A 17,211-nucleotide genomic window follows, 5' to 3' on the forward strand; every position below is an offset into this window, starting at 1 on the left:
TAAGACACACGGGGGCATAAGACACACGGGGGTATAAGACACACGGGGGCATAAGACACACGGGGGTATAAGACACACGGGGGCATAAGACACACGGGGGTATAAGACACACGGGGGCATAAGACACACGGGGGCATAAGACACACGGGGGCATAAGACACACGGGGGGCATAAGACACAGGGGGGCATAAGACACACGGGGGCATAAGACACACGGGGGCATAAGACACACGGGGGCATAAGACACACGGGGGCATAAGACACACGGGGGCATAAGACACACGGGGGCATAAGACACACGGGGGCATAAGACACGGGAGCACAGCTGCTGACGGCCCCTCCAGTCCCTGCTGAGCTCCTGGGCCTCTGATGCATTTCAAAAGCTCTCAGTTTCCGTTTCCTTCATTCACTCAGAGATTCTTAGTATGTTTTCCATCGCAAAAGAACTCAAATACAACACACACACACACACACACACACACACACACACACACACACACTACATGCTCAGAGACTGCACACACACACACACACACACACACACACACCAAGCTCAGAGACTGTGCACACACACACACACACACACACACACACATTTTTCTCCCTCTGAATCGCCAGCCTTAGAACAACAAACTGTTTCTGCAGCGAACTAATCTGCATTTATTTTGCCAGGAGGTCCTCCAGAGTTGAAGGCTGTGTTTTGTAATAAAAGACTCAGAGGAACAAAGGGAGAGAGAGAGAGAGAGAGAGAGAGAGAGAGAGAGAGAGAGAGAGAGAGAGAGAGAGAGAGAGAGAGAGAGAGAGAGAGAGAGAGACAGGACAGCTCTGTGGAAGCAGCACCCAGAGAAATGGATGGGTGGATACCGGCCCATCCAGCTCCAGTCAACAAACCATGCTACCGGCAAACGTAATTCAATTAATCGTGTCAGAAAAATGGATTACTCTTAATACGATACAGAAAAAGCAAACAGACAGGGTACAGGATTACCTCAGCGGTCCAGCTGACTCCTGTTTATAGAGGCCATTACTCAAAGCTCAGATACGAGCCAGGGCTGGACAGATGGTAAAATGCCTGGGATTATTCTCTAGATTTGAGGAGTTTCGAAGTCGTGCCAAACGCACCATCGTGAAGACAACAATGGCTGACTACATTCTCAACCACTGACCGTTTCTGTGCCTGAACGCTAGACCTACCGTACTGAGATCATTAAAAAACCTTGTATGTGCAAATGGAATGAAGGGTATGTGAAGAATCGTTATGATGTACAAATAATTATCTACATCCATTCATTAGGTAAAGTTAATTAACATGACGTTACATTGTTTGTGTAGAAGCACTATTCATGTATAGACACACACCTTTTATGTATAGACACACACTTTTCATAAATACACACACCCTTCATGTATACACACGTGTAGGTGTACACTCTTCAAACCACGGCTTGAGCCCAACCCTGTTGTGTGACCATGATCGTGGGTGTCATGTGACCCACCTGGTAGGTACCGATCCCGATGTGTTTGGGGTCAATCTTCACCAGCTCAGCCAGAGGGTCCTGCACACGCCTTCCGATGGACACTGAAGGAACACACACGTCACAGAGGCAGAGCGTTAAAGAGCTGCTCCCCGCGTACAGGAGCGTTAAAGAGCCGCTCCCCGCGTACAGGAGCGTACAGGAGCGTTAAAGAGCTGCTCCCCGCGTACAGGAGCGTTAAAGAGCTGCTCCCCGCGTACAGGAGCGTTAAAGAGCCGCTCCCCGCGTACAGGAGCGTACAGGAGCGTTAAAGAGCTGCTCCCCGCGTACAGGAGCGTACAGGAGCGTTAAAGAGCCGCTCCCCGCGTACAGGAGTGTACAGGAGCGTACAGGAGCGTTAAAGAGCCGCTCCCCGCGTACAGGAGCGTTAAAGAGCCGCTCCCCGCGTACAGGAGCATACAGGAGCGTACAGGAGCGTTAAAGAGCTGCTCCCCGCGTACAGGAGCGTACAGGAGCCAGACGGTGACAAACCACCGAGAGGGATTCAGCATCTCGGGGGATCTGCAAAACGAGTCCTTTAACGAGCCATCAGATCTGATTAATCATAGATTATTTATGCAAATGGGCGCTAAACAAGCGTTGTTCTAGGTGCTGCAAACTCCACACGGGTTCATTAATTACACTAACAAACCTCGCAGATGAGAACCAATTACAGAGTCATTAGAGCCCCCCCCCCCCCCCCCCCCCATTAATACACGCACTATCCAGCAATATGGAGAACCAATATCTGTGACTACATACATAATAATAAAGTCAAGAATCTAAAAATAAATGTCTGTTGTTGCAATGAATATAAGATGCCAGACTGAAAAAGAAATGAAGAGATGAAATAAAAAGGTGGGGTGTGAAATGCTAATTTAAATAAAGAACCACACGAAGTGGCTTCAAGGCACCAGGAAGTGGAGAAATGAGCACGGCCCTGTTGATGGAGATACTGCTGACCAGCTCAAATCAATTACAGCACCACCACATTCATCACATTCGCTGCCGTGCAGTTTTACTGCAATCCTAATGTAACAAAACGGCATTTGAACTGTTTAAAGGCCTTTCAGTTAGGCTCTTGGCCGAGTGGCTGGAAAAGAAAAATCAACAAACATGCAATGATGTTTAAGTGCGAACACATGACAGGATCATTTAACAGCCGTAGCCACAGATGAATATACCATCACATGCCCCAAACCAAACACATTAGAGTGAGAGAGCGAGAGAGAGAGAGACTTATCTTCAAACATACAGACTACAGATGCAAACACACTTCTTGAGTTCTCTTTTTGAGGTTCGTTTAGCATCACAGAGCCAGGTAAAGACAGGAGCAATGGTTTATGAGTCTGATTAAGCCGTGCCGAATAAAAATTAAATTTAGCAAAATAAAAGCTCATTTCAGAAGAAATAAAATCTGACAAGTCACTGGCAGTGCTGTCTGCCCGGAGGCCAAAGATATCAGAGGTGTGGGAGGAGTAGCGCTTGTTTCTCTACTTCTGTTTAGTGGTGCAGGTCAGCAGAGGGATTAACGTGTAACTGAGCACGACCGAAGGACAAAACGTTCAAATGAGATTTGATTGGAGGTGCAGAAATGTGAGTGAGAAGGAAGAGAAACAGACAGGAGCTCAGACAGACAGGAGCTCAGACAGACAGGCCTGCCTGAATAACCCTGAGAGCAATCATGACAGGGACGAGATGGTCTCACCCTGCCTGACAGCAAACACGGTCCCCATGGCGGAGAGCGTGAGAGGGGAGCGATGCTTTTGTACGTGTTGTACAAGGCCTGTGTTGAAACTCCATCCCTGCGCAAATATTATTGCAGGCAGCAGCCTCCCACTGAGGTCAGTGCAGAGAGTGAGGCATGGCAATCTTCCCCCCACCACCTCCACCACCCCCACCACCTCCACCACCTCCCTCCGCCCACAATCACCCACTCACGGTCTCCACCACACCCAGCCAAGCAGCCCTTACGCACGGGCTACCTGCCTGGCCGACACCCACCAACACTCTTCTCCGCTCACACGTGCTGGCGGCCACATCTGAACCTGGACATTATCTGGCGTGCTGAGACCATTCAAAACACCACTTAGACATCCAGCACACGGCAGTCTGCTAAATCCAGTGCTGGAGAGAGCAGACGAGGACTGGTGTTAGTGTGTACAACCATCACACGGATCTACTGAACACACCAGCGGGTTCAGGGACCAGCTGTGACTGAGCCCGCCATGGAGCTCACACAAACAGGTTAAACTCGCTTTGTTAGCAACACTGGCATTTGAGGCTGAGCTACACTTTAAAGGTCACAGACACCACAGACACCAGGATTCACAGACAAGAATGACTGAGCCTGGTGAGGGGCAGGGGCGTGCACGGTGAGGGGCGTGCACGGCGAGGGGCGTGCACGGTGAGGGGTGTGCATGGTGAGGGGCGTGCACGGCGAGGGGCGTGCACGGCGAGGGGCGTGCACGGTGAGGGGCGTGCACGGTGAGGGGCGTGGACGGCGAGGGGCGTGCACGGCGAGGGGCGTGCACGGCGAGGGGCGTGCACGGCGAGGGGCGTGCATGGTGAGGGGCGTGCATGGTGAGGGGCGTGGACGGCGAGGGGCGTGCACGGCGAGGGGCGTGCACGGCGAGGGGCGTGCACGGCGAGGGGCGTGCACGGCGAGGGGCGTGCACGGTGAGGGGCGTGGAGTCTAGGTTCACATTTATGATCTCAACCCTTCATTCAGGGAAGAGCAAGAGAAGGAGTCAGATAGTAAGATATAAATATAATGAAAGAATCAAGTGTTAAGGAGGTTTTCTAACTTCATAATCATTCAGTTCAACATAAAGGAACTACTAGTATAAAAACAACATCTCACACGCACACGCACACACACAGATAAATATAGCTCCCCAGTTTGCTGCTGCACTTGACCAGAAGGAAATTTACGATAAATCTCACACTGATTTATTGCTTTTATAGAGGAAGTCTGGAATAATTCTCAGATCCTGTTTTTTAGAGCACATGAGCCATTTCCAGACTTTTCTAAGGCACTTTTTGTGTTTGGGATTGTGGAGTGTTTGTGTGGTCCGAGACTCACCGAGAGCAGGAGGCCAACTCCACACGGGCGTAATGGTTTGTACAGATCTGGCAGGATCTCACAACAGCAACCGTGTGTAAATAATGCTCAGTGTTCACCTTCTGTTCAGCTAATTCAAAAGTGAAACTCAGCCTGGCCAGTCACTGCTGAATCACGGCGTACGTTGTTGATCTTAAAACAAATATGATGTAATGATGTGGTCTAGAGGCAACATGCATGAAATCAGTGTGAGGCAGAGCAGACAAGACTGGACCAGTAGTGAATCGTAGCGGAGTAGTGGTGGAGTTGGAAAGAGAGAGATGGCATGTTCCTGACCACAGGACCAGCACTGGACCAGTCCTCACTAGAGATACGGGCTTTGGGCTGCTCCACCACACATATCTTTCATTCTGAAAGGCAACTTACAGCGAAGAATGAGTTACAGCCCCAGCACAGAGGGGAACCTCTTAAACCTGGAACCAGGTTGAAATATACGAGTCCGTAAATCTTTGTCAGCTAGAAAGCACAGACTTCATTGGGTTATACTTTGTGGAGTTGTATCTGGCTTTAACAAAACAATTCAATAAACAAACAAGCATGAGCTGACCAGACCCTTAATTTTGAACCCTTACATTTTTTATATTGTTAATTAATATTAATGTCACCGGTACAGTGACTGCAGTGATTCTAGGGTGATTAGTGACGTTTGGTAGCTGTGATGTGAGGTTTCTGGGTTGTTCAGAGGTCTACGGTGAGTTACCTGCGCTGCGTAGGTTAGGGTCCAGGTCGGGCATTTCTTTCACTGCCTCTGAGCTCACACTGTAGATTGAAGCTCCCGCTTCACTGGTGATGCTGAAAATCAAGCAGACAGGAACTCACTTCAATAAACTGTGAACAAAAGATCAACCCCAAAACATGTAAATACTACATTCAATCTTCCCAGAATCTACTGATAATCACAATGATGGTAAATCTAAAATGTGTGCAGACAGAGGGAGGGGTCGTGAACAGGTCTGTTTACCCATGGACCAAGAGTCTAGGGTTAAACATCTCCACAGAGACACTGGTGTCTGATAGCAACACTGTGAGATGCTCAATCCCAGCACTGAGAGAATCCAGAGTAACACATGGAGGACACACCAATATCCACAAACTTCACAAGTCCCTGTTTTTACTGGCCATCAAAAGCCAGGAAGTCAGAGCAGCAGAGAGGATCTCAGACCCGACCCGTCTGAGCAGAGAGGGCAAACAACAGTGATATCAGGTGATTTTAGGAATTTAAGTTTTTTTTCTGTAAAATTCAGAAAAATGCCAATAAACTTCATACAATGTTTTGTTTGCACCCTGATGGTTTCTGGCTAGCGATGGTCTCCAGTATGGAGGTCCTTACTACATATGGACCCAGCCAACAGTTCTTGTTAAGACCTTCCTCCAACAGCAGGAGCCGTGTTACAATTATTGAGCCAATACTGCCATCTAGTGAACATAATGTATTACACGCGCTTACACTACCTCACACTAACTAGACTCTGCAGAGACAGCAGGACTTTTAGATGAAGACACACACACAAAATGGGACACAGGTATAAATAACTAAGATAAAAGACTTCTCATTACCAGATATACAGAAATCATAAAGCCCAAACACAGCTGCAGACACAGTGTTCTACACGAGGCAAACATTCATGTGAGAGCTTGAAATGGGGCTCAAACACACAATATAACACACACTGCAAAAGGCTCTCACCTCTTCACACACTCCCTGTCACCTCTTCACACACGTACTCCCCCTCCATTACGTGATATGTGAACACAGGCTGCTCTGGGTGGACTGTGAGTGTCTGGACCCGGAGGAGATGTTCCTCCTGGGGTCAGGAGACCGACCCACAGAGGAGAAAGACAAGGAGACGGCACAGAGCCACAGTGCTGACGCCTATCATGTCTGAATTAATTAGCATGGCCGCCGGGTCAGCTGGGAAATAACACTCGACGATGCCGCCATGGATACGAAACACTGTACTGAGGGGGAGGGCATCGTCATGGCAGCGAGCAGAAGGTTGTCTGTGCCCGGGCTACAAAACAGGGCTGAAAGACATGCGGTCAGAGATGTGAAACCCCGCCCCCCACACAGCACACCCCGCCCCCGTGGATGCACAAGCCTTTAGGTCCGACAGTCACTCACATCCCCCCACTGACCCCAGGCAAAGTCAAGGCCCTCACATCACATCTGTGAGTACAATTACAGTACTGGAACAAGTGTGTGTTTAATACTTATGAAGAACGCAGGTACAAATGATATGAGCCTGACAACATAAAATGACTTTACAAATCCCTAACTGTAACATAGCAACAGAAAGACTGTAGAAGTTTAGGACTGGAGTACTGACAAGCAGAATGAGACCTAAAGAATCACTCAAATCTCGCTCAAATCTCACTCAAACCCCGCTCAAACCTCGCATTCTAACTCCAGCTTCTGGCTATTGTATAAACATTAGATTTATATAATAGCTTACAATGCACATTTTTATTATTAAATTACTACCAAAATGCTCGTAGCCTATAATGCATATTACCAATTAACTACTGTGAAATGTTCAGTAACATACACTGAAATTAATATGAACCACAAGTATGAGAGTAAAAAATCACCCACTGGCAGGACCTTAGATTGTCAAATTCAGCCAACACAAAACACTCATCTGTACATTTTCATCACCATTTCCTTCAATGAGACATGTATTTAAACATTCCTTTTAAGTACGTGGCACTGGGACCCAAAAAGAAACCTGCTAAGCTCAAAAGCCAAGAGGTTAACTGGAGCTTTAGCCTCAGGGCTCTTACGAGCATGTAGGCTAATTCAGAGCCGACTCCAGCCGTATTTTCCTGACAGGAACGCCAGATGTCTAACTAAGGTTTTTTACAGCAGTACAGATTAACTTAAGTAAAAGTAAACCTGTGGTCTGAGAGGGTAGATCTTGGCAATCTTAGTAATCTGTAAGAATTTTGGAACTTTGAACTTTTAGACCATTGTACTGTCCTGAAATGACATAAGCTCTGTGAAAGATTTCTTTTGCTTTTTGTTTTTAACTCATTCTGTTTGACCAAGGACAACAACAATGGTGTTGTGAAAATGTGTCTCCGTAAGAACACATGGTTCTACTAACGCCTGCTGTTACTCGTGTACTGTAGGTGGACATAGTCACAAACACAGGGAGGGATGGACTACATGAACTACAGGACTCTCCTAGTCTGGACATGGATGGTGAGACATCTGGGCACCTTCTGAAAACATCTCACCACAACCAGAGCCCAAATGGCAGGTGTCCGGGCTGGTCAGACTCACACCCCACACACACACACACTCACACTCACACTCACACAGCTGGAGTAGAGTATGAACCCCTGAGGCTAAAGTATGCTTCCCTGCATTGTGTGTGCACTCACGGTGATCGTCATTAACTGCCTATGAGTATGATAGGCAGGCTGATAATGCCCCGCCCCTACCACACCGCTCCGCCCCCCCCCCCCCCCCCCCCCCCCCGACAAAACTGAAGAACTTAATTTATGGATGAGGGGTGATACAACATTTGGTCTTCAAATAATTCTTGGCTGTAAGTACTTCAGAGTGCTGAACATCACGTTCACAGAGGTTCCAGCTCCAGTAGATGTGACGCTGAGGTTTTTATGCTTCTCAATCCTTCACTTTCTTTACTCCTCCAAAGGCAATAAACTCCAAATCCAAACCACCAAGAGCAAATGGGGCGTGAAACGTGCAGCTGAGTGAAGCTGTAATTGGTGGGGAGCGCGTCGAGCCATTATGACATCACAAGAGCACATTAGATGGAAAATGACAAACGGGGATTTGGCATCTCGGTTTCAGGCGCTGAGAAGTTGAAGGGAAATGCCAGTTCAATCCCATGAGTGAGGACGAGTCCACAGCAGAGTGAGCAAGACTCTCACCTCGGTGCGGGTGGAACCCTCTCATTCAGCACGAAACCCCTTCAATTAAAACTACCAACTGATGCTGCTTTAAAAGTGGCGCTAGAGTAACTATTGCTTAAATAAATAAAGTTTTTTGACAGAAATAATAAAAAAGAAAATACTGAAGCAAAATACTGAAGGAGAAGTCTGAAGAAATGAACTGGCTCAAGCCAGTTCTTTGAGGAACCTCTGAACTTGGCTGTCCTTTATGATTCAGACCAACTCCCACTTTTCCTCCAGGAATGAGACTCTAATTACGCCCCATCCCTCACCGTCCTAATCACCCTACCCAGAATCCTCCACAGTTCTAGGGACAAATCCCCTTGATGCCAAATGTTGGTCATCCAGAGCCCTGCAGCCAAGAATGATCTCATTTCAGCGGGAGCAGAGCAGCATGCAAGGACATTATGTACCGACGTTACGTACCGACGTTATGTACCGACGTTATGTACCGACGTTACGTACCGACGTTACGTACCGACGTTACATACCAACATTACATACGTTACGTACCAACGTTATGTACCTTTAGACTAGAGCGAAAGACAAAGTGAATAAAACGACTGCACCAAACACAAACCGCATCATTAACACCAGAACACGTGATGGTGACACTAACGCCAGTACTGATATTCAGGTTGTTGTTTTTTTTTAAGTTTACGAGATCTTACACAAAAGAGACAGGAAGGAGTTATGATGCGTCAGACTGGGCCGAACCAGATAGGGGGCGCTGGAGAGTACCGCCTCCACCTTCTGCCTCCTCATCACCACGGTAACTGAGGCTAACGGTCACTGAGGGGCCGGCTGGTGTCAGGACAGGCCCTGGGGTAACGGTGTAGTCATTGTGTGCCGTCCTCCACCTACGTGGCTGTCAAAGCCGACTGTACCAGGACCAGTGGCCCGACAGGCAGGTGGAGGTGACCGGCTGGGGCCATCACTGCCGGGTCTCTCGTTAGGGAGGAAACACGTCACCTCTACCCTCAGGAGCACTGAACACAGTAGCTCAACCACACCGACGCTTTCTTATGAAACACTTTCATTCTGTAACAATGGGGAATGACTAAAGAACTACTGCTGTACTGACCAGTACGACAGCTCGGGAATCTGGATACTATAAAACGTCCACTAAAAAATACATTCGTCATTTCTCCATGAGATGAAAAAACCCCCCGACTACTATGCTGACAACTAGTCTGTCCACAGTGCAAATCTAGTCTGGTCATAGTGCAAAAAACCCAATTCATACGGTCCACCACACAGTAAACATGTAGGACACATTTCAAAGACAATAGCTGAATGTTTCTCTACAAACAAGAGGGTCTTTACTACTAGACTACCACTGCTCATTCTCCACATCTAAAACTGGTGTAGTTTCACGTGATCGGACGCATCTATGCAACCATCTCTAAACAGACTAAACATTGCTATGAGGAGGCATTCGTGAAAGTTAAAAGTTCGTTAAAAATGAACAACATGCACAGACACGTGTCGTATCTTGGTAATAAAAACAATAGATCCTACTGTAAACATGGAAACCTCTGATGATATTTTATGCAATTAATGTCTGATATCTTTCCACACAAACAGCTCTAAAGGTGTCTCCAGAAAAGAGGAGAGCTGGTGTTAAGAGCCTGGCCACAGGAGGGCGCCACAAAACACCTATGCCATAGGAAGGTACAAATGGTTCGGTTTCTACGGGCTTATACGGGTTTATACGAGAAAAGTGTAGGAACTCCTGCAAAAAAACCCTGCAAAAGAATACAGTACACAATCCAAATGTTATTTTGTATTTTTTGGCACAAAAGTGGCATTTGAATATTCATATGGAAACTATTAATGTCTTGGGTTCTCATTTGCCTTAGAATCAAGTAATATATGAATATGGAAATATGCAGTGTGAAGCTGGTTTGAAGCCATAAACCAGTCGCAGTTACAGACAGGACGGGCGCTGGACCGGCTCGAGACACCATGAAGGGCTGGACCTTCTCAAGACACCATGAAGGGCTGGACCTTCTCAAGACACCATGAAGGGCTGGACCTTCTCGAGACACCATGAAGGGCTGGACCTTCCCGAAACACCATGAAGGGCTGGACCTTCTCGAGACACCATGAAGGGCTGGACCTTCTCAAGACACCATGAAGGGCTGGACCTTTGGCACTGTTCTGTTGTATCGGTTGTCCCAGCACAGATGAGGTCCATGTTCAAAGAGTCCCTAGATTTTTGCAATAGTGAAAGACAAGGTCTGAAATTGCTCCTTGCTCCTAGACTGATTTAAGATTTATCTCCACATCTAGGCTATACAAAGATAGAAACAGAAACTGAAGGGGACCAACAGTAAGTGGATTATTTTGTCGTTACTGTGTGAACTCAATCCTAGCCAGGAACTTTACATTCAATGTTAATGCTTCTCTGATGCGTTAAGCGATGGTGCTCACACACAGACAGGCTGCGATGTCAGTTCACTGGAGCTACAATAACAGGAACTCCATATCAAACGTGAGCCTAAAGAATCAAGGCAAGAAACGTTTGTATCTAAAAATGTTTTGAGAGCATGAGCAATAATGCCAGTGGATGTGTATTAAGTAATGGCAAAATTCCCCTTTAGTAGGGACAGTGGAGGGTGTGTGAGTGTGCTCCCCCCAGCCCAGGGGGGGGGGCATGCAGGGACACGGGGGAGCGGTGGGGGGTGGGGCAGGGACAGGGGGGGGTGGGGCGGGGAGTGGAGGGGGGCGGAGCTAGCAGGAGGGTGGTGTGGGGGAGAAGCAAAGCAGACGGTGTGAATGAACCCAGCAGTTTAGTCCAGTTGCACAAAGTGGGGGGGAAAGTTCCTTTAAATGGAGGAAACACTGTCCTAAATATGTTCGGACCACGTGTTTGTCCAGATTAGAGAACTCAGAGCAAACGTCTGCAAAAGCAATACGGCAGAGACGCTTGACTGCAATGGCTGATCCCTGAAGAAAAGTGAGACTTGAGACAAATCAGGTCAGGACAGACAATTAATCAGGTCAGAACTGACCAATAGTTGGCAATTCTCATGCTATGCTCACGAATCTCCTGCAGTAGATCGTCTAATGTTGAAATCAGCTGGTTAGAGGCAGTGATATGTTATTGTGGAAAATCAACAAAGCAGTTCATTGTGCAATATTAATGACGTTGATAACTGGCTGCTTGACCTTGATACATGGACTGAGCAGTTTCCAGTGGGGATGTGTTTACTTCAGACCTCTGGGAACCCAGAACGCTGGATGAACTTCAAAAAGGCCAAGCAGATGGAGACGCGTGTCTCGTCAGCTGGGCAAACGCTACACTAACCACTTTCTGATGAACGAACATTAAGAAAGAAAAATACAAGGAAAGAAATAAATCCATAGCCATGCAGCGAAACCTCAGAACGAAGCATCGCTCTTCTGAATAAAGATGTCAGAAAAGGCAAACTCATGACTTTTTACAAACGCATCATTCAGAGTTCCTCAACACAAGATACCGCACTGAGAAAGTACGTTTATTGAAATTTAGATTTCAGATACTGCAAAACCAGATGTTTGGTCTCCCAGACCTCAACTCTGACGCTGAAACAGCAGCACCCTTAAATATCAGGACAAGGTGCTGAAATAAGAAATTCAATCTCTATGATTTGGACCGACCACTCCTTTGCTGTCTGTAACACTCAGCTGTAACACCAGCACCGCAAACGTGGCACCCGTCGCCCGTCAGGAACTCCAGCACTCATGTGGAGATCTCAAATCTTCCACTTCCATTTTAGAACGAGAGCTGAAACGGCTCAGAATGTCGGTGGAGAGACACCGTGCGAGTGTGACTGAGGTGAACCTGGCAGCCCGCGCGAGCCGCACTCGGGGATGAGAAGAGCTACACTGAAGAACCACCATAGCCACGCTGCATAAACGGCCCACTTCACTGCGGCTCTGGGCTCGCCTCCAGTCCCCGCCAAACGTCAACAAACAGGTCCTGCTAGATGGAGAAAGGGACGACCCCAGATCTAGTTCCTATTTGAGTTGGACGAGAACACGTTGGATCAGTTTGGTTTGAAGAACAGTGAGAATATTTGTTTTTAATTAGAGGCAGTCAACAAGGTCCAGATACCATTGAAACCCCACAGGGACCCGCACACTCCAAGGGGGACCCGCACACTCCAAGGGTGACCCGCACACTCCAAGGGGGACCCTCACACTCCAAGGGGGACCCGCACACTCCAAGGGGGACCCGCACACTCCAAGGGGGACCCTCACACTCCAAGGGTGACCCGCACACTCCAAGGGGGACCCGCACACTCCAAGGGGGACCCGCACACTCCAAGGGGGACCCGCACACTCCAAGGGTGACCCGCACACTCCAAGGGGGACCCGCACACTCCAAGGGGGACCCGCACACTCCAAGGGTGACCCGCACACTCCAAGGGGGACCCGCACACTCCAAGAGTGACTTCATTTTATCCCTACCCCTCATTTCACAGTTGCTATTTTCTCACCTCTCAAGAGTGTATTGATTACACATAACTTCCAAAGTTCATGCTATAATTGCATAAGCTCTAATACGAACATGAATTAAATTCAAACTGAGCAATTTTACTCAGTAAATAAGGACAGGCCTCCTGTACCAGCCCTCTTCTGACACACCAAACCAAACGGACATCGGGTCACTGTTTAAGAAGCGCACACAGAACTTTTCCAGCCTTACCAGTAGGAAACGTCCAAAGGCCTGAAGAAACCGTGTTTGATGAGGTCGGCGAAGAAGGCTTCAGTCTCCCGGCACGCAGTCCCGTTCCCTATGACCACGGTCTGGCAGCTGAGAGGGAAAAGGTACATTACAGGGAAAAAAGTGAAAAAAACTGAACAAAAAACTTAAATATGTGTACAGAGACAAAGCAGAGAAACATGTTCCATGGAAGATGAATTAATAGAAATGGCAGTACCTATGTTGAAGCATGAGGTGGCGCAATTTGTCAGCTTCTCTGTTCCTGGCTGAGCCGTGCAAGTGTACCACATCTGTGTGGAGAATCTGACCTGCAAAGAGACCCAAAGAGAAAGGAGGTCATGTCTGTGTAATGAACATTAGTGGGAGAGAAACAAGCACCAGTCGTGTCACAGCAACGTGCACATTAACAGATAAAAACATCACCGCGTTTCAACTCCTCAATCGTTTTCTAATTCTCATCCAGCTCTTCCACACACCGACACCCCCCCCCCCCCCCCTTCAGGAGACCACGCTGTGAGCTGGGAAGCAGCGGACTGATCCTGCTGGACACCTCTGAAGAACAGAAGGTCGTCTGACCACACACCCACCAACCTATCACAGTCAAGCTGAGTCTGCAACACACACACACACACACACACGTGTGCAGGGGGTGTGTAGACATGTGTGTGTGTGTGTAGATGTAGACGTGGTGGTGCTAAAGGGCAGAGGCCAAAGCACAGCAACGCCACCCGACAGGCCGATCAGCCCCCTGTGAGGAGGGCACAGGAGATGGCCGTGTAGAGGTCTGTGGAGGTCTGCCCACACAGCGGGCACAGCGGGCACAACGGGCATCCCCCCCCCGCCCCCCCTCAGATAGCACACAGAGGAAACCTCTTACCTGTCTTTTTACTTTAATAAACTCAGGCTTAAATCTTAAATTTAGTTTTTAAAACTGATGAGTATTAATGGCAATAAAATTATATTTACTTTCAAATAAACAGCTCATGTGAGATCATAATCTATAGACCTCTACAGCATTTGTCTACGAAGACAAAAAAAGTAAACGTTTTTTACCCTTGAATAAAGAAACCGTTTACCTTATTATACGCATATTATTGTGTACCGTACTGTATTAAAGCCAGAACTTTCAGCTAGTCCCGTTTCTTTGAAAAGGAAGATTTTAAATATATACACAGTTCCAGATTTTAAAAGGGAGAGAAAGTTTCTTCTCCGTTCACACTACACCTGTAACGCTAACAACACGTCCAACCCGCTGGTTGCTGCCTGCTTTCACCTGTCTGTATTTATGCTCTGCGCTTGTGTGAGGTACTCAAAATAAACACTGCTTCCCAAAGGTGTATACTTATAACACATATATTGAGGTTACACTGCGTAACCTGGGGTCAGTCCCCAACACCTTCAAACAGACCGACGCCGTCCGGCAGCTGAAAGTCGGGTCGGCGTGTCTCTGTCCTCAGGAGCAATGCCATGTGCATTTTGGGAACGCAGAGATCAGCTGGGTGCGGAGCTCTTACCAGTGGGAGACAGGATGGCCAGTTTGCACCCGTGCCGGAAGCCTGGGTCGACCCCCATGAGGACGCGGCCCCGTACCGGACACATCAGCAGACGCTGGCGTAGGTTACGCACAAACATAGCCACGGACTCCTTCTCCGCACTGCTGCTCAGCTTGGTCCTGAGACACAGGAGGGCAGGACGTATTTTGAGAGGCATGTTCTTCAAACCCACACGTACGCCTGTGTGACGTCTCACCTGTAGGCCCTGCTGAGCAGAGGCACCAGGAGCCTCTTGTAGGAGTCCTCCACCGCCGCCTTTAACACATTCATCAGGTCTGGCTGCGCATAACCCTTCGGCCTCCACCTACACACACACACACACACACACACACACACACACACACACACACACACACACACACACACACTTTTATTCTAACAATAAAGAAAATATGCTCTTGCATTTAAAATAATTCAGGTCCACAATTCTCCCAGAATGGCATGCAGTTTTCTAGATCTTATTAACTACAGGGTACATCTGTAAAGACACGTTATAGCACTACGTGTTTTACTTTATATGTATTTTATAGTATTTGCTTTATATGTGATCACAAAAACTTTCACAAAATAAGGTCAAAAAGTCAAATTTTCAAAAATGTCAAAATGAGTTTTACAGTGAAGTTTATTTGTGTGTATGCGTGTGTGTGTGTGTGTGTGTGCATGTATGAGTGAGTGTGCATGTGAGTGAGTGTGTGTGTTTATGTATGTGTGTGTGTGTGTGTGTGTGTGTGTATGTATGTGTGAGTGTGTATGTGTGTATACTGGCAGGGTGGAGGAGCTAACCTGACGTTGACACACCACCTACAGAAGTCGGTCTTCACCCAGTCGGGGATGTTAACCTTCACCGTCAGGATCTTCAGATTCTCCCCTCGGTTAATGGCCAGTGTCTGTAACAAGAAGGTGAGCTGTAGAGACGCTCCACACGAGGCCTGACGGGTGGCCCCCCGCCCGCGTGAGCCCGGCCCGCGTGAGCCCGGCCCGCGTGAGCCCCGCCCGCGTGAGCCCCGCCCGCGTGAGCCCCGCCCGCGAGGGCAGTGGCGTGCAGGGCAGGACAAGCCACCTGCCTCGCTGTCTCTCCCAGCTGCTGGTGTAACAGGAAGTGACACGCTGTTAAGCAAATAGTTTTAAGTGTCTGACCTTTTCAGAGGAAAACCTTCTGTAGGCGGGAAAAAAAAAGCAAAGAACCATCAATCTGGACCTGAAGCAGAAAAGCAAAACTGACAAATGCCACGCTGGCGCAAACACACACACACACACACACACACACACACACACACACACACACACACACACACACACACACACACACACACACACGACCGAGAAGGCGACACACCCTTCACATTACAAAACAGCCAATGGCCTGATGCCTGATCAGGGCGTGAATTAATGCACCCAGAAAAATGATGAAAATCGGACTTCTGTATTTTGGCATTTCATCCCCGCGAGGTAGCCGTTTTGTCATGTGGGGTTCGTCACATTTCAAGTTTTGCATGAAGACATCTAAGATTTCTCTCACGAACTTCACAGAGTACAACACATACTGGCCGGCAACATTTATATACATTCTGCTCTAGAAATCAGGACACATCTCATCGCTAAAACATCTCCAACTGAATTCAGGTGTTTCATTCAGCATGGTACTGTACTAGGACATGTCCGTTGCAACAACGTCTTCGCTATTCCACGGTCCAGTGTGAGTGGTATTGTTGTCGTTCAGAGGGCACAGCACCTAGCCCTTAAGTGGCAGACCACAAAGTTATAGAGCAGAGCGCTGAGGTGCAATTGTGGGCACTGTTAAAACTCTAGAAAACGTCTAGAAAAGCATTCCAGCTTGTAGGAGTGCACATGGACCCGCGTTCTCTTCAGGACTGGCCACAGCCGCAAAACACACACCAGACTCTCCCAACCGAAGTGAAGCATGAACACGGCCTTTCATGAGGACTCGGCCACACGCTCAGGAATATTACTGCTGAGTTCACGGATCCCGTGTTATACACACGTGTCCAGTGCCAACGAACTGCTGTCAGTTCCCAGTGTAAAAGCATCTCAGAGTGTCCATTCACTTCAATTACGTTTCAGGAAAGACAGAGTTACCACAATAACACATTAAGAGGAGGTGAAATAATTTTAACTAAAGATCTCTGGGGTATTTTACAAAATAAAGAAGACTGAAAAAAGAACAGTATAGTACACGTTTCTCTGGAAGACTAAAACTTCAGATTCAGATTCAGATTGTTGTCCATTGCGTAAAACACTAAACGCAGTCTCCAGACAGACAGACCACAGTATGGAATTTTAGTGCAGTTGAGCAGGAAAAAAGGTTGAATATTCAGCATATCATGTTCTTTAATAATAATGAAATTATAATTGGAAAAGTATGAG

The 17,211-nt window shown here is 47.8% G+C and overlaps 1 protein-coding gene across 3 annotated transcripts in view; it reads right to left on the reverse strand.

The window, feature by feature from the left end:
* The window catches only part of srbd1 (S1 RNA binding domain 1), a 46,745-nt gene that overhangs the window by 22,738 nt on the left and 6,796 nt on the right, over window positions 1–17,211 (reverse strand). For all 3 annotated transcript variants that reach the window (XM_076974926.1, XM_076974925.1, XM_076974927.1), the window contains exons 9-15: window positions 15,610–15,713; window positions 15,023–15,130; window positions 14,788–14,945; window positions 13,491–13,581; window positions 13,256–13,363; window positions 5,339–5,430; window positions 1,497–1,579 (exon numbers count right to left, since the gene is read on the reverse strand). In XM_076974926.1, coding sequence (XP_076831041.1) covers window positions 1,497–1,579; window positions 5,339–5,430; window positions 13,256–13,363; window positions 13,491–13,581; window positions 14,788–14,945; window positions 15,023–15,130; window positions 15,610–15,713 — 744 coding nt within the window. The remainder of the gene's footprint in view (window positions 1–1,496; window positions 1,580–5,338; window positions 5,431–13,255; window positions 13,364–13,490; window positions 13,582–14,787; window positions 14,946–15,022; window positions 15,131–15,609; window positions 15,714–17,211) is intronic.

The sequence above is a fragment of the Brachyhypopomus gauderio genome, chromosome 15, assembly GCF_052324685.1.
Source record: "Brachyhypopomus gauderio isolate BG-103 chromosome 15, BGAUD_0.2, whole genome shotgun sequence".
In the NCBI taxonomy this organism is placed as follows: domain Eukaryota; kingdom Metazoa; phylum Chordata; class Actinopteri; order Gymnotiformes; family Hypopomidae; genus Brachyhypopomus; species Brachyhypopomus gauderio.